The sequence below is a fragment of the Aspergillus pseudonomiae genome (genome assembly GCF_009193645.1).
Source record: "Aspergillus pseudonomiae strain CBS 119388 unplaced genomic scaffold BDV37scaffold_1, whole genome shotgun sequence".
NCBI classification, from domain to species: domain Eukaryota; kingdom Fungi; phylum Ascomycota; class Eurotiomycetes; order Eurotiales; family Aspergillaceae; genus Aspergillus; species Aspergillus pseudonomiae.
In genome coordinates this window covers 22525-39558 of record NW_022475993.1, presented here as the reverse complement: position 1 = coordinate 39558, position 17034 = coordinate 22525, and the positions used below count along the sequence as shown (strand labels likewise).

The following is a 17034-nucleotide window of genomic DNA, read 5'->3' as shown; positions in this document are numbered from 1 at the left end:
AATACTATATCTGAGTGGGGTTGTCTATATTACTTATATCTACTATACACATCAAACAATTTCCTTCCATCTTCTTGGCCCATTCGCTCGTCCAGCCAAGAATAGCCCTGTTATTCTAACCAAGAAATTCTGAAGCTTCAAGCGGCGTAACTTTCTCTCTCCAATTCCAGTCAGACTCTGCTTAAACGGCGGCCTTCATGTCCTTCACATTTTCACCCCCAGAGTCTCCTTTAGTCCTCTGCTCAGTCTTTTCCACCGTCAGTGTGGCTGAGTGTGTCACCACATCCTGCGGTGTTTCTTTCCCGCCCAAAGTCCCATCACACTTGCCCTCCTCAGAAGCCTGCTGACCATCTCTTTCTTTAGCTGGAAGGTTCTGCTTCACGCTGCACCACTCCATGCCAAAAGCGCCCAACACCGAAAGACAGGCCATAATGACACCGACCTGAAAACATGTGCGCAAGGAGTCGTTATAGGCCTCCCGAGCTATGACAAGGTCCTCAGCTGGGACGCGATTAAGGAACTCGGTGGCGCCCGTACTCTGGATTAGCCGTGGACTGATGCCCGGTATATCTGCGAGACGGTGTGCTAACTGGTTGAAGAGTACATTCTGGCCAACCGAGGCGAAAACAGAGCCGAAGAGCTGCTGACCGAAGAACATGAGAGATGCGCCGATGGCCACATCCTTGCGCGCTAGCACCGTCTGTGCGGCCAGGTTGGGTGCCTGGGAGCAGCACCCGATACCGAAGCCGTATATGATCTGGAACCCGATCCATTTGCCCTCTGAGGTGTTTATTCCGAGGGTAGTGAGTAACCCGGTGCCGATTGCTGTGAGGCATACGCCGAATATCATGAAGGGCGTGTAGAAGCCGATGAGGGAGACTAGTTGGCCGGTGATTATGGATGCCGCAACTACGGGTATTAACATGGGAAGCAGGTGGATGCCGCTGTCGACGGCCGAGACACCTTTAATGGCCTGAAACCATATCGGAAGATAGTATACTGGCATTTCTGGGGTTAGAATGGTATCATGTTCCTCGTTCAAGGTTGTGGGCTTACCGAAGAGATTCATGTGCGCGCCGAGGCAGGAGCTCGTGCAGAATCCGGATGCGATGCTGCGCTGGGCGAAGATGCGCGGTGGTAGTATGGCCTGCTCTGGCTTCCAGATTTGGATCAGGAAAAAGACAATCAGAAGCACAAAAGCAAGTACAAGTAGCGCTATAATGCGCGCCTCACTCCACTGGACACAGTAAGCTCTACTGGGTCGGCGCAGGGAGGCACCATGGGCAGACACTCACAGTGTATGTGGTACCGCCCCATTGCAAAGCCAAACACAGGCATATAACTCCTGGAAGGAGGGCAAGCAGGCCTAAGATATTGAGCTGCCGCAGCTTGTCTTTCAAAGGTATCCTGAGGCCCGGACGGTCAGGTACTTGGAGCAAGAGGGAAACAAGCACTAGAACCACGCCTCCCAAGGGGAGGTTGATATAAAAGCACCACCTCCAGGTAACATTTGTAGTGAAGGCACCGCCGACTAGAGGGCCGGTTACCGAAGAGATAGCAAATACAGCACCAAAGATGCCTTGGTACTTCGGCCGTTTATGCAGCGGAACAGCATAGACAATGACGACGATCTAGGTGCCGTCGGGTGAGCAAGCCAGCTAGAAACAAAGGGGCATCTGATACAAAACTTACAACACCAGAGAGAATACCTCCCCCTCCCAGGCCGGCGATGGCCCTTCCTAGTATGAAAGTGACCGAGTTTGGGGCGGCGCCGCAGAGGGCCGAACCAGCTTCGAACAGAACGATAGATATTAAAAAGATGGGTTTGACGTTGAAGACGGTGTATATCTTTCCGAAAACTAGCTGGAAGGCACAATTGGTGAGCAAGTACGCTGTGCCATACCAGCCAATATCTTTCGCTGAGTTAAACTCATTAGTGATCTGGGGAATGGCGGTAGAGACAATGAGGCGGTCCTAATATAGTCAGCTTACAGATTCAGAGCAAGCTTGCTTCTTTTGGAATGCTAACACACCAGAGAAACTAGGAACATGCCGACAAAAATAGACATCAACAATAGGGCAAGCTTGAGACCCGTGGGATAGACCATGTCTTCTGCGCTGGACCTGCCGTCCTCCCGACTAATGGGAGGCTGCTGCTCGCCATTTGGTGAAAATCGAGCCATGATAGATATGGAACAGTTTAGACATGATGGAAAAATTATTTGGTGGTCTAGTGGGTGAGAATATAAAGAGCATGAGCATGTTGCTTCGCTATGCCGATGCTGATTCGCTTCTCGGGGCGCAAAAGTTGCATTTTCACTTCCGAGCCCCGAGACAGTCAACCTTCTCTATCACTACAACCCTTGCGGTTTCTCCAACGCCTCTAAACGGCACATAAATGATGAAGAGATCCTCAGTGTCGGATAACCTGGAGCCAGGTAACGGTCCGAAAAGCTACTCATGCTTGGCTTGTCGGCAGCGCAAGGTCAAATGCGACCGGTGCACTCCCTGCTCTAATTGCGTCAAGGCAGAGAAGCAATGCAGCTTTATTCCTCCTGTGCGTGGGAAGCGAAAAAGAACAAAGCCTCCCAGAGAAGGTCTCCATGCCAAATTGCAGCGATATGAGGAATTGTTGAAATCTTATGGCGTAAAATTTGAGCCATCGGGAGATTTTGATGCCTCGGGGTCAGAAACGGCATCTCAGTCTGATGTTCAGGTGGATGAGGACGCTGCCCCTCCAAGCCAACGCTCCAACCTTGAAGAGACTAAACCAAGGCTCATCATTGATAAGGGCACATCTAGGTATTTTGATTGGTATGTTTGATACTACGCTCGGCTGTAAAGTAATGGCTTCTAAATTGTGTTAGTGCTCCGTGGTCTAGCCTGGGAAATGGAGTATGTTTTCACTCGACCCTTATCATTTCTTTCTCTGACCATATTATTAGCTTCACCATCCGGAAGTTGGTGAGCCAACTGATGAGTCAAACATTCAGGACAGTGGGCTGTTCTTTGAACCAGAACAAATTGATAAGCCCAAGAGCCTTTCAAACTTCCACCTCTCGCTCCAGATGCTCCCAAAGTTAAAGGAAATCTATCTTGATCGGGTTGACCCTATGATAAAAATCTTACATTTTCCTACTTTCTGGACTGCAGCAACTGATGGGCTGAGAGATCATCAAAGCATGCCCACAGACTTGGAAGCAGTGATATTTGCTTTCTACCTTGCGACAATCTCTACTCTGGGAGAAGATGAGTGCCAACATCTATTTGGAGTACGCAAATCAGTCATGTACTCCCGCTATAGACTCGCGGCTCGACAAGCTTTAACAAATGCAGGGTTCTTATCAACATCCAGTCCGACGACCCTTCGAGCATACGCATTATTCACGGTAAGTTGTCGTTACCAAGTTGTTTTTAATATTCAGCTCACGACAGGAAGGCGTGTGTAAGAGCAAGCTACAAATGCGACACCCTATTTGTCTTATCAGGCGTTGCCATACGACTTGCACGCAAAATGGGGCTCCATCGGGATAGCTCGGCTCTAGGGTTGTCTCCATTCGAAACCGAGATGCGAAGGCGACTTTGGTGGCATTTAGCTTATGTGGACTTTCGCCTGGCCGAGGTGCTGGGCACGAAACCGTCGCTGGATCTTTCCTGCTGCGATAACCAAATGCCCCTAAATGTCGAGGACGAGGACCTTTACCCCGACATGGTCAATCCACCACTGGAACGCCACTGCATCACCACTACTACTCCTTCCTTGATCAAATACGAGGTTATGGAGAGTTTGCGCAAATTTTCAACATTGTGTCCCGGTGAATTGCGCTGGGAGGCACTCTCCTGCGCGGATATCACGATCATGGAAAAGGACAGCATTATCAGCCACATTGAGGATCGGCTGGAAATGAAGTATCTGCGGTACTGCGACCCGTCTGACTCGCTTCATACTTTCGTATCAGTCATGATCAGGACCTCGATATGCAAAATGAAGCTCCTTGCGCATAATCCACGACAATTCGCCAACAACCCCATCAAAGTTCCTCAAAGCGAGCGCAACATATTCTTTGTCAACGCTATGAAGCTACTAGACTATGTCATCTTTATGCAGGAAGGGTCCCACGGCCTGGAAAAATATACGTGGCATTTTGGAACGAGCGTTCTTTGGAATGTGATACTCTACGTGCTCATCGAAGTTCGGCACCGCAAAACAGGGCCTGACGTTGACAAGGCATGGAGGCTGATAGGAACAGTATTCTCATATTATCCTCAAGTGTTTGAAAGATCCACCGGCCCTGTATATACAGCACTAGGCAAGTGGACGTTGGAGGTTTGGGATGACCATGTTGCTGCCTTGAAGGCAGACGGCGTTCCGGAACCATTAGCACCCGATTATATCAATGCAATCAATCGCTGCCGACGACCAGCAATAGAGTCACCATCCACAGCCAAGGTTCGGGCTGTGGAATCTCAATCTGCCATTCAGGAAACGAGTGACCAAGACAGAGTTCAATCACCGAGTAACGAAGGCAATGTCGACGATGGGGGAGCTCTCGACTTCTATGACTTCCCTAGCCTGCTATCTTTCGAGATGGACCCGAACGAATGGGTCCAGTGGGAACAGTTAGTTGCGGAGCAGGGCGGTTTCTCTCAAGGTAATAGCATGTAATGCTCTGGGGTTAATTAACGCGCTTGAGGAATGGTGAACATCCTCATTGAGAGCTTCGATGATATTGACTCCCTTGGCAGATCTCTATACGCTTATGGAGGCGGTTGTGAGTGCAATGTCATCTTGTTCTGGGGGTCATCTCATAATTCAAGATGCTGAGATTCTCAATTTTAGAGTTCAACTACCCCATTCGGTAAGCGCGTCGGGGACCTGATCCGGAATAGTTCTTTTCTTCTTCAACCGTATATTTGTCACAGTCAACACCAAGGCTGTTCTAATTCATCCCGTCAGTCCTATATTAGACTTCAAGATGTCCTCCATACCAACCCAAAACATCTACGATGACCCCAAATTCTTCAAGGCATACAGCACACTTCCCCGATCCCAACATGGCTTCGACGCAGCCCCCGAATGGCCGGTGTTGCAAGAGATGGTCTTGAAGAACAACAAACCAGGGAATCCTGGCATTCAGAATGAACATATTTTGGATCTAGGCTGCGGTTACGGTTGGTTCACCCGCTGGGCTCGAGAAAACGGAGCCAAACATGTCAAAGGCATGGATGTATCGATAAAGATGATCGAGAGGGCTAAAGAGTCCGAGAAGGGCCTGCAAGCAAAAGGAAATATTCCGCCTTCTTATGGGACACTATGTTATGAAGTCGGCGATCTTGAGACGATATCCTTCAGCGCATCCGACACAGACTCATACGATCTAGTCTACAGTTCGTTGACGTTCCATTACATCGAAGATTTCTCAAGATTGCTTCAGCAAATCCGACTTTGCTTGAAGAAAGGTGCCCCAGAGGATGGTTCTAGGAAAGGAGGAAGACTGATCTTTTCAGTGGAACATCCCATCTGTACAGGTCCAGTTAATCCAGAACCTGACTGGAAGGTTCTGCCAAACGAAGATGGCGATGGAGCGGATAGAAAGATTTGGCCTTTGAATTCCTACAGTGATGAGGGCCCGCGTGTGACGAGCTGGCTGGGTGTTGATGGGGTCAGAAAGTACCATCGAACCGTGGAGACCTATGTTACTGCGTTGCTCAAGAATGGCTTCGTCTTGACTGGATTGAAGGATTGGGTTCCTTCGAAGTATGACGTTGAGGAGCATCCCGAATGGAAGGATGAAAGGCATCGGCCGTATTTTCTGCTCATCTCTGCTGAGGTCCATTCAGATTATTAAAAATAGATTGGCTTCCTCGTATGTATATACCTTGTGCATACCCATCGAAATGCTCAATGGGTTCTACTAGTACTCCATCTTTGGCTCAATCTTCATGAAAAGGATGATCCTCATGGCGATATTTATATACGTAGTTGTGGCCACAGTTGCCGAATCTCAGAGATGGGATGGTGCAAGAGGCTCTGGATAAGGCGTCATGGAAAGGACGACGAGTCGACGACTGCTGTGGCGCACCGGCTAAGTATGATCTAACACGCGGAGTTCATCTGCGTGTTGGAGGCTCATCGAAAAGTAATTTTCAACAATTGGCGAAGCATTGTTGTCGATGTACAGGTGTATATGCAGCTTTAGTTCACATTCTTTTCTTCGTGTGTAGACGAATCATAGACCAGAAAGAACTACAGAAATCCCGTTTCCTTTCCCCCTCCGTAGAGTACGAAAAGCACCAGCAAGAGAGCTCTGAAACGTAACCCATAATCAGTCCTTGGGAGGCCTGTTGGCATTGATGCTGTGTAAAATCTCCCCTGCACCAGCATTGACCATTCGTGACGCGAGTTCTTTTCCGAGCGCCGTTGCTTCATCCGCAGTTTGGACTTTCAAGACAATGGTGTCCTCGACACTCTCAGTACCGTCCAAGCTAACAACTATAGCGTGCATGCTCAAGTCTTCCGAAGACACCCACTTTGTTTCCACGCCAATGGGGACACTACATCCACCTTCAAGGGTTTTCATAAGAGACCTCTCGGCGAGGCAAGCAAGAGTGGAATTTTGGTCAGCTAGTTGGCCCAGCAATTCCTGCATCTTACGGTCTCCCTTGCGAATTTCCAAACCTAGAGCGCCTTGTCCGACGGCATGGAGAATGCCCCCATCCTTAGAGCCGAGGTATTGGTTGATCCGATAATCGAGGCCTACCCGGTGAAGGCCCGCGGCAGACATCACCATACAGGTGTACTCACTATCCGGGTCGTCCACCTTAGCGAGACGAGTCTCGACATTGCCGCGGAGATTGGCAAAGCGGAGATGGGGATAGAGACGGCGAAGCTGTGCTGAGCGCCGGACGGATGAAGTGCCTACCACAGCGCCCTCGGGGAGGCTCTGCAAGTTCGTGTAAGGCAGGCCGGCCTTCACAATCAAGGCGTCCCGAGGATCATCACGGGGCGGAATAGCTGCGAGCTCACAGAAGTCGGGAAGGCTCGTCGGCATGTCTAACCCCGGTCAACAGTTGGCCTTTGGTTTGCAGATTGGGCATCATGGCGAAGGAGGGAACATGATATTTTGTTAATCACCTTTCAGGCAGTGCACAATGACATCTAGTTCACCGGATTTGAGCTTTTCCTCCAGCTCGGTAGTCCAGAGATTCTTGGCGCCAAAGTTATACAGCGCCGTCAACTGATCTCGATCACCCTGCGTGCGGAGGGCTTGAATTTCATACGATCGATCCGGGGCAATCTTTTGCAGGCAATCACGGATGCCCTCCGCCTGGACCATGGCCAGGTTGGATCGTCGCGTACCGATCCGGAGTAGCGGATGAGGTGTCGGGGATGCTTCCATTTTATATTTACCGGCTGATAGATGGAAGGGTAGGAGGAAGGACAAGCAGGAGAGAAAGAGAAGGAGGGGTTTCTACCGAGTCCGTAACCAAGACTGTGGACCTTGACACCACTCCGGAGTAGTCAAGCTCTCGCAAACATCCGAAGTGGGTCATTATGCCGCCGCGTTCCAACGGAGAATTGCCGCTGGTACTGTGTAATAGGAATGATGAGGATGATGAGTGGCGGGAGTATTTAGTCGGTGGGCCTTTGGCGAGATTCGCATCTCACTTAATGTTTTCTAATCATTTAGGCGAAGGGGCGGAAACCACCGCCATCAGGGAGAGTGGAGTTAGGGGTTGCATCAGGACTGTAACCTATTTATACCTTCCAACTTTCGATAAGATCTCTAGGAGACAGATGCTACAAGCTTCAAGGTCAGAAGGATTTCTCCATTGTTTATCGCTGGGTAAATCATCCTGTTTAAACGTAAAGGTTTCGATAGAGATATCTGGACAGCGAACAAAATTGTAACTATCTTTGTCCCACAATAGTTTTACTTCTCGGCGGAGCTATTCCTGGTTACAAATCAAGCTAGAGACTCAATTTGGTTATGACAGATTAGTTTAAAGTATCCATGAAAAGCCTCAGGTGGCTAGACAGCTCAATTATTGCCCCGACCATAGCAACTTGAAGGTCACAACTCACCTCCTAGAGACACATAGATGAACTTGTGGAGGAGAGGCAGATAACGAGCGGCGAAAATAAAAGTCACGTCGGTTGTTTCATCATCTCCAATCACGAAAATTTCACGATCGTTCATGCTTCAGGCCAAATTTCGAAGCAATCGTCCCGTCACCGACATTGTTATACGCAGACATCAGTAGTCATAAGTTTCCTATCACCAGTCCGGGGAAACGTGATGCTGGTGAATTCCATGATTCTACCCGTCACAACCTCCATGTTCATTTTGCGGCCTTCGAATTTTCCTCCTGCCCCATTAGGTTCAAACCCATACCCTGATGGATCCAGTATTCGTCTCTGTCCTCGGGACCTCAGCTCCCTGCAGCATTGATCCAACTTCACTTCACATACATCGAAATGCCGTTTCAAGGCGCCATGATATGACTCGGTTATTTTAGATGGTATACTTCTTATACATCAAAACCCAGTATCATTAAAACAATTAGCTTTCCTAATATTCCTATTAAAGTCAGAGCTTGCCTGTTTCTATGCTAAGAATAACAGTTGGTGGAACATCCCTAAGCTGTTCTGGCGTTACGGCGAGTCACCCATTCTGACCCAGAACTTGATAAGAGCTGGGACAATGCCCTGTACTGCGCCGGCTGCATTTAAAAGGCACCATCATTCATGGTAAACTGTTTTAGGTAGTTGTTCCCCTCGTCGATTGTATAAGACGTCCTTCGGAGCAATGGGAACGTCGATACGTCGCGCAACTCTCATATGTAGGAGTGAATAAGCTGAAGAAAGTTTGAGAAATGTACATCACGATGATCTCGGGAATAGCAGCCGTCCGGACAGTTCATTTAAGTCTATACATAAGCTGAGATGAACCGGGTATGGAATGACGTTTATCTTCTTGACACAGGTCCATGAAATGATACTAATTCTTTCTTCAATGTAATTCAGCTGATGAATCATTTAATCTCAGGTCCATTGTCATGATGTCACCATAGCAACGTGTAAATAGAACTCTGTCCACATATCCCCAGTGGCCAATGTGGCAAGGAAATCCCCAAGAGGCAGGTCATAGTGAACATTTGTGCAAGCCGTAGTTTGCCATCAAGCTGCCTAATAGCAAACTGGAGTGGTATCGGAGACATTCCTCTGCTCAGAGTGGTCGATGACTTTTTGTACAGCTTAGGGGCTCTCAAGTTTTGCGGCTGTTCCAACTCTCTATCTCTCTCTCTCCCTTGTGTTGATTCTAAACTGGATAGAAGAGAACCTACCTTCTCAATTGCTACCTGTCGCACTTGTGCTTCGTGTCACCGCCACGAGGATCCACTGTGCGGTGTGCCAAGCAGAGGGACGAACATGAACAGTTGTATATGACCATTTACATCAGCTTTGGGTATTGCTTGGATACTTGTTGTCACAGTGGCTCATGCTCAGAAGAAGTCGTCTTTCTTCGTCTCTGTTTCTGTTTCTTCTCTCTTTCTGTTTCTCCTGTCTTTCTCTTTCGTCTCTCTGTTCTTGTTGGTCCAACTTATGGTGTTCTTGCAGGAATAATGTGTGGACATATGACATGTCCCTTCCAGATCACCCTGCCATTCATACAAGGATTGGACTCTCGGAAAATGCCCATGGCCGTTGCTGACCAACCAAAAAGACTGCATGTCTGATGATGGACAAATCTGCAGTTATAAGGGTTCGAGTAAGCATGCGGAGAATATATAGGTAAAGCAACGCGGTGATGCCGTGAGAAATGACCACGAGGTCCGCTAGAACAGCGAAACTGATGCGGAGGACAATAAGAGCAAGGCGGGGTGAGATGTGAGCGACGACGAGTAGTCAAGGCAAGCTAAGAGGAGGTATATTGGAGCAAATGAAAAGTAAAAGCGCCACGATATATAGTATCAGCATTGTGAGGACTGTAGATAGGAGTAAAGATGCCAGGTAGAAACTGACAGGAGGTCGTTCGAGGGTAAGACAGGAATTACTAATATATATATCCCGGGCGAAGTGGAAGGCTCTGATAAAGCTTTTATATAAGCTGTACAGCTGATTTGAAGATGGACAAAGACAGTGAATGGCAGCCATTATTCTTTGTTTAGCCTCTCAATATCCTACACTGAATGCTGATGTTGGTGGTGGGAGATTCCCCTTATGTTTATGAGAAAGTACTGCAAAATTGGAAGTGTGGTGAATAGAATGCGTCTCAGTGGCAGTACAGCTACTAACACGACGGAATAGCAAAGAATATAGTCCAATGAAGCTTTTGAAGTGATATCTGAAGATGGTTCCAGCACGAACAGCCTTGAAAATTCATGTAAATGTACAATGTCTAGACTCATACATACATCCGGTTGTAGGGACCTGCCTATGCCATGGGGTAGTTGGATAGTTAATAATATTAAACAAATTCAACAAATCATAACAACTATTCATCCAGCGGGCTACTCCAGCCTACCCCGGGGTATCCCGCTTCTCCAAATAGAGTGCTCCGCGCCTGCACCGTGGCAGACACCTCTAGGAGGAATTCGTACAGTATGACCACGTTGGTTAAGACATGCCCCAGTGTCGCTGACCGCGGCTCCTCATCAGCAATCGCACTCTCAGCCTCTCCTTCTGCCACGGCATCTGCCGTCGGCTCGGGTTCTTCACCAGTCACCGTTGCTTTGTGCGGATGGTCCACTTGGAATGGCTTCGCCAGTCGCTTTCGAAGCTCCTCCGCTGCGGTCGTACGAGGTGAGGAGGACCCCCGAGAACCGGGAGAGCGAACTGAGGATCCACGAAGCGGTGAGCCCACGGCAGCTTGTCGGGAAGATGGCGTGCCCGGGGTCTCCTGTGCAAGGGAGGACCTCCCTCGGGGTGACCCAATGTCAGAGTCCATGGGCATCTTCAGTGGTCGTCGTTCAGAAGGGAGACGCGTTGCTGCTTCAAATGGTTGCTGAAGGCGGCCAATGTCTTTCGTAGGATCATCCTGATGGAGTAGGTCCCGCCGAGCCGCAACTAGAATGTCAAAATCTGGCACATCCTTCCGCCATTGCTGGATTTGCTGCACAAGCTTTTGCAGTGCGGACGTGAGCGTTGGTGTCTCGGAGCTCGACAATGAGGGTTCTTGATAGGCCAGCTTTATTTGATCTAGGATTTCTATAGGTCCATCCTGAGCTGTAGTCGGACCATCGTATATGTATTTAGATGGGTCCACAAGGAGCCAACTGTCAAGGGATATAAGGTGTGATGATGCGATACTCATGAGAACCTCTGTTAATGCTAGGTTGACGATGACGCTATTAGTAAAAAATGTCTCCACACAGTTTAGTAATTCCTGGACAATAGGGTCCTCTTGGCGAATCTCCAGTGGGCAGTCATCTTCCAGGCCAGTTTCAGCCGGTGGGATATACAAATGTGATTCTAAAATATATGAAGCATCCTTGAGGTAGTCATCAAAGGAGTCATTCAGCGTGGGGTCATCCACAATTGACGTGGCCATTCCTGTAAGCTGCTCCAGTTCTGCATTCAATTGCCCCACGGTTCGTTGCCCAGCATATTGCCCAGGAACCGTCCGAATCAATGATCGGGCAAAAGTATGATGTCGTTGGAGGATGACCGCCATCAGCCGTAGCGTTGCCAAAACAGTTTGCCGATTGGAAGATTGCAGCCCTAGGAGGGCAAGGTCTCTCAGGTTAAACAGTGAAGGTGACGGTTTCGCAGCTTCCTCCGAGAAAGCTGCTAGAACGTCCAGGGACTTGCGCCGGCTTACTGACATGTTCACTTTCAAAGTGGGTGAAGTTTCCATGTCGGAAGGTGAGGCTAGTAAGAAGTGAAGAATCCGATGAACCAGATCATCCTGGTTGATCGACTCGAGAATGCGATACAAGTAGGTAAGCACGGCAGCGGTAGAACCACCTTCAACATCCGAGGACTCGAGCAGTGATGGGTATCTGTTTACACAGAAGGATCATATCAGCAACTACTTAGCCTACTTAGCTAGTCCGCTTGGAATTCGCTTACAGAAGTTGTTCGAGAAACAAGACCTGAAAGTGGTCCAGTAATGTGCCGTTGACTTCTGCCGATTTGCAATGGTCAATGGTGTCCTGCCAAAATAGTAGGTACGACATGAAAGAGTCTACAGTTGCCCCCAGTGCAGGGGGAAGAGCAGTCTCTTGTTTAGCATGATCTGATAGCGCAACAATGTGCGGCATCTTCTCGTCGGAGGTTTCATCGAAGGACAGGCTTTCAACTTCAATCAATATAGCCCGAAGTACCCGGGATTCACGAGATACTCACCTGCCTAACTGACTATACAGCGCACCCAGTCCCGTTGCCATTAGTGTAGCAAGGTCGCTCTCAATTAGCCATCTCTCAAGGTTCTTTGAGCGAGATGCTGTCTCGATCAGGTAAAGAAGACCGGTCCGAGCAAAATCACCCGCACGGCCCCCATGGTGAACATATTCCACTAACAAGTAGAACAGTGGGAAGTCATCCTTCCGAGTCGCACCCGCGAACTCAGCTCCAGTATTGGTCTGTTGCTCGCGGTCTTGGTCTTCGGACCTCGGAGCAAACCACGCTGGGAGAATATCAGGTTGCAGACGAATATTATTGGCGACGCCAAACAACAGCTCAACAAGCCTTCCTTCCACATCTTCTGAGTGTTTGTCTGCACGTCGGACAAGATCCACCAGCGCCCGCGCAAAAAGCCGGTTATCGACTACTCCATCCACCTCCGAATCGATCAGGGTATTGAAGAAGACAGCGGCGGAACGGAGCATTCCATCGTCGTAAGAAGACAGCGCGAGTTTGGTGACGGTCACAAAGATCTGAGAAGATGCAGCGTATGCTAAACACGGATGAGGAGCCGGACCTCGAGATTCATCGCTGAGGACGGAATTTAGTCGGTCAATGCAGTTGCGCGCATGGGTTGTCGCAGACTGATCTCCGGTCGGCGAGTTGGTGGAGCGCCAGATTTGCTACAAAGGACAAAATTAGTTGAGGCCCGACAGGCGGCGCAATGAGAGGAGAGCGTACTTGCAGAGTGTTACATGTCCGCTTGAAGGCCGCCAATCGCTCGGTAGGAGAGCTCGCCTGGTACGTCTTGGTAGACAGCGAACGGGATCCGCCGATTAAACGAGACCACTATCGCAGATTAGTTAAATTGATTCCAATGGCCATTAAGTAAAACTGCTAATTTAGAGTTCAGACGCAAGAATCAACTTACAAAATCCATGATTGCGTGAGAACAGCATGATACTATTCAACCGCATACATGATTAAACAGTGGTGTTTATGGTCGCACAGGGGACATCCACAGGTGACAGGGAAGACACAAATGCCATTTGAATGAAACAATTCGAAGTACTACCTGGCGTTTCCTCACTTCACGACAAGATGGTCGAGTCAGTTACGGCAATGGATGGGATGCTTTGCAGGCAATTCTTGTACTGAACGGGAAGCCTTACTGACCGAAAGATTGGAGGTTCGAATCCCAACCTTTGCAACTATTTTTTGCCTATACTGTGATCACATGACCGTGATCCATATGATGTATCTAGTGAATGCTTCATCATATTACGTTAGAGTGATATGAAGATTATCCTTTATTGGATACAACTACCTGCATTCATCCTGCCAGTGTGTCAACTGGCAATGGGGAAGTATACCATATCTTCATTGTCCGCAGTACCCAAAATGCCTCATACACCCAGCTCGATGTAACCGAGTTAGGTGCAGTCTTTATTGGAAGGGTAATGGATGCAGCTTTCGAGTTAGCTGGTTCAGACTTGTTATCCATCACTAAAGAACCTACTGATGATGAAAGCTGAAGGTGAGCGTTTTCAGGCATCTACATCCACTACTAAGGGGTCTATGATAGACAACATGCCATACGGTATCGATCACCATTCAAGCCCACGGGCTGGAGATCGACTCATAACTGAGTGAATTGTTCGAAAGTGTGCTGAATCAAAAGCCTAGAATCAAAAGGAAGAATACCCAAGGGTACTTATTCACATCGCGAGATGCAAATCAAACCATGCCCGCCATCACAACGCCGAGAGAGTATGCGCCCGCTCTCCATCCCAGTCTAAGATATCGCCCATCAAAGTCGTTTAAGCAAAGAAAAGAGGTTATGGTGTTAGGAAGTATGAAGCGCGAACAAAAAAAGAAGAAAAAAAAGAGGTAACGCCGACACCCATTGTCTATAGCTAGTCGCTGTCGTCTTTCGGTCGTCGTCCTCCGCGCTTTCGTTTCGGTTGTTCGTTTTGATCACTTCCATCGTCGTCGTGCTTTCTTCCAGCGGGTTGATCGGGCACTTTGGCAATAATGTCGGCCAGAAAATCTAATACCTCGTCTTTCGAGACTGCTTGCTTCAGATGCGATGCGGTGACGCGTTTCGAATTCCGGTCTTTGGCTTCCTTTGCGGCCTTGGTGACAAGAGAGATCATGAAGAGTTCTAGAGCTTTGGCTATAAATAAACCAAAAACGCGTCAGCATCGCGTCCTAAATAACCCGGAGGTATAGAAGAGGGAACGCATCACATACAGACAGCGATTGGGGTCACTTGCGCGACCTTACCAACATCCTCGTCGGCTTGCATAATGCGCTTAATGCGCGCGACAGGGAATTTTGTCTTCACCTCCACACTAGCTGCGGGATTTGGCTGGGGAGGCTCTTCCGGCAGCACCGGTGTTGGTTCGACATATGGTGGTTCCACATATGATGGTTCGACATATGTTGGTTCGACATATGTTGGTTCGACGTACTTAGTTTCTGGCATGGGCACGACCTCGGCAGCGCGCGCGATCCGAGACGACCGACGAGCCATGTCGGGATCTACAATCGGGTCTGCGAAAGGAGGGATGTACTGTTGAGAGGCTCGACGGGGTGGGGGTGGAGGAACAGGTTGGTGGTACTGCGGGGTGAAATAGGGAGAGGCGTCGTAGGATGCACGGTGATGAGCCAATGGGTTCGCAAAAGAGTATAAGGGCTGGGAGATAGAGGGGGTGATGGGGGATTGGAGGGTGGAAAAATCGGGAGATCGAGGTCGGTAAGAATTATCCTGATCTGTCATAGCTGATGTGGGTTATTAGCGATTAATATTCCTGCAGAAAAAAAAAATACTAGTAAAAATTATAATTAAAAAAATAAATAAAAAGTGGTGATGGGGATGCGCGAGCGCGAAACAGGAAGCCACTAATGTGGATAAATATGGGGTTGAGTGAGTTTAGTTACTGTGGTTTTTAGTGGGCACGTACCTTGAAATTGAAGAATTCCGGTGGTCAAAGGGATTCCAACTGGACATGAAAAAATTGATAAAGAATGTCCTAGGAGAATGGTATAGGCATCGAACGGAGTACTAAAATATAGGTGTATAAATAGGACTCCTAGACAATTCCCTGGTTGTGGTATTTCAGATCTGAGATCAGATTGTCGAGGGAGTAAACAATCAATAATAACGGTAAGAGTGTAATAGAGGGGTATGTAATTTTTCTTTTACTGGGTTGTTTTGATCGATCGCGCCACGGATGGCCCGAGCTTTTGTCTTGCTTCGAGAAGAGAAAACGAAGGCTAAGTGCGTGGGCACAAGAAACTGTGGGCTGTGGGCACAGCGGCCAGAAAATCTGAAGGGTCCCGGCGTTCTTTTTTCATCCGCAGAGCAGCGGTCGCCCTTTTTAACCCTGCGCTCCTGGTCCACTCGCACGCTAAAAATATGTACTAAGCCGTCATTTGGTTAGCCTTGAATGGATTTAGCTTTTTCTTTTTCTTCTTCCACCACCGAATGTTTTTCTTTTTTTTTTCTTTATTTTTTTTTTCTTATTTCCTATGGTTCCTTTACTCTCTCCCCTTTTATGACTTGATACACTTCCTGATGACCGTGAGAACTCATGACGACATGGGTCATGACTCTTATTGCAGCTACTTCTCCATATTGTCTTACTAACGTCACAAGTCACAGCCTTCTATCTCTCCTACTTTCTATTATCGATAGATATTATTCTTATTATTCTTATTGTTTCTATCCCCCCCTCTTCTTGTGAAGGATATTTACAAGATATGAAAGCAATTATCGATTCTTTCCTCACCACCGTCATCATCATGACCCAACTGGTGGCTCTCATCTGACCACTCGCCACCACGACCGTAAAGCAATTCACTGTGGATGAGGCCGTGATTGGGTCCCAATCCAGGTTTAGCCTTACCGCGCGTGATCCCGTCTGTCGGCTCGGAATTTTACATACTAACTGAAGACAGCTTTGACGGGCCAGACATTGTTTACCTTCTGCTTCGGCGTGTATCTTTCCCTTCTCGTCATTGTCGACAATATATTCCAAACAGGGCCTTCTAATGTTGTTGTCTCAGGATATTGTTGATCACATCCTTCTATACCTTTCGTTCTTATGTTGATGTTATCCTTATTGTTATGCTTTTTTCCTATGGTCGCGTAGGTGTACATGTTTGATGGAATCCTTTGGAAACTACCATGCCGGTCAATGATGACAGAATGAGCCCAGAGATGCTGGGAGAGGATGAACACGGTAGGCAGAAACCTAGCACTGGTATCGCCGCTAATGTCATCCTTGCTGTTTACAGCAATACCGCATCCGTGACGGTGAAAATAACTTGATCTAATCTGATGGCCAACCGGTATTACTGCTTTCCTAAGATTCTTTGGTCCCCAGATAGTGTTGAAAGTCAATATAGATTTATTTCAGATATGCTGAAATATCAAAACATGTTGCTAGAGTCCATATAGAATTATGTAGCCAGTATCCAGTATCAAGTACCCGGTACTAAACCTGCCTTGTTTGTGTTGGCAAACCCCTGATGATAGGTCACGGGCAACTGTCAGCCTTGGGCGGTGTGAGGCAGTACTAGGAGGTTGTGCAGCCATTCAAATGAGATGATCGACAACCTGCACCAGAACAGCACGTTTCAAAAAAGTATCCGAGGCATATTTTACATTGTATGTAACA

The 17034-nt window shown here is 48.2% G+C and overlaps 7 protein-coding genes across 7 annotated transcripts; 3 read left to right on the top strand and 4 right to left on the bottom strand.

Moving 5' to 3' along the window:
* Positions 1–204: 204 nt before the first annotated feature.
* BDV37DRAFT_290071 (MDR family MFS transporter) lies at positions 205–2183 on the bottom strand (the record flags this gene model as incomplete). The annotated part of the gene is made up of 6 exons (XM_032088639.1): positions 205–247; positions 324–999; positions 1057–1237; positions 1296–1631; positions 1693–1974; positions 2034–2183. 6 exons carry the CDS (start codon positions 2181–2183, stop codon positions 205–207), a joined length of 1668 nt encoding a protein of 555 aa, XP_031947074.1.
* On the top strand, positions 1752–4821 carry BDV37DRAFT_240 (putative C6 transcription factor). The gene is made up of 4 exons (XM_032081026.1): positions 1752–2814; positions 2868–2895; positions 2946–3389; positions 3440–4821. The coding sequence occupies exons 1-4, from the start codon at positions 2399–2401 to the stop codon at positions 4664–4666; spliced, it is 2115 nt and encodes a 704-aa protein (XP_031947073.1). The 5' UTR covers positions 1752–2398; the 3' UTR covers positions 4667–4821.
* Positions 4822–5892, top strand: BDV37DRAFT_241 (class I SAM-dependent methyltransferase). The gene has a single exon (XM_032081130.1). The coding sequence runs from the start codon at positions 4977–4979 to the stop codon at positions 5847–5849; it is 873 nt and encodes a 290-aa protein (XP_031947072.1). The 5' UTR covers positions 4822–4976; the 3' UTR covers positions 5850–5892.
* A 345-nt stretch (positions 5893–6237) lies between these two features.
* On the bottom strand, positions 6238–7927 carry BDV37DRAFT_235040 (porphobilinogen deaminase). Its single transcript, XM_032080423.1, has 2 exons — positions 7136–7927; positions 6238–7054 (listed from the first exon to the last, which is right to left on the bottom strand). Exons 1-2 carry the CDS (start codon positions 7398–7400, stop codon positions 6327–6329), a joined length of 993 nt encoding a protein of 330 aa, XP_031947071.1. The 5' UTR covers positions 7401–7927; the 3' UTR covers positions 6238–6326.
* Positions 7928–9243: 1316 nt separating this feature from the next.
* BDV37DRAFT_145 (uncharacterized protein) lies at positions 9244–9825 on the top strand. Its single transcript, XM_032078876.1, has one exon. The coding sequence runs from the start codon at positions 9448–9450 to the stop codon at positions 9739–9741; it is 294 nt and encodes a 97-aa protein (XP_031947070.1). The 5' UTR covers positions 9244–9447; the 3' UTR covers positions 9742–9825.
* A 504-nt stretch (positions 9826–10329) lies between these two features.
* BDV37DRAFT_227 (uncharacterized protein) lies at positions 10330–13309 on the bottom strand. Its single transcript, XM_032080278.1, has 5 exons — positions 13281–13309; positions 13091–13198; positions 12353–13032; positions 12077–12298; positions 10330–12006 (listed from the first exon to the last, which is right to left on the bottom strand). Exons 1-5 carry the CDS (start codon positions 13287–13289, stop codon positions 10500–10502), a joined length of 2526 nt encoding a protein of 841 aa, XP_031947069.1. The 5' UTR covers positions 13290–13309; the 3' UTR covers positions 10330–10499.
* A 775-nt stretch (positions 13310–14084) lies between these two features.
* Positions 14085–15449, bottom strand: nctA (negative cofactor 2 transcription regulator complex subunit BUR6). Its single transcript, XM_032078687.1, has 3 exons — positions 15316–15449; positions 14603–15133; positions 14085–14525 (listed from the first exon to the last, which is right to left on the bottom strand). The coding sequence occupies exons 2-3, from the start codon at positions 15129–15131 to the stop codon at positions 14266–14268; spliced, it is 789 nt and encodes a 262-aa protein (XP_031947068.1). The 5' UTR covers positions 15132–15133; positions 15316–15449; the 3' UTR covers positions 14085–14265.
* Positions 15450–17034: the final 1585 nt, after the last annotated feature.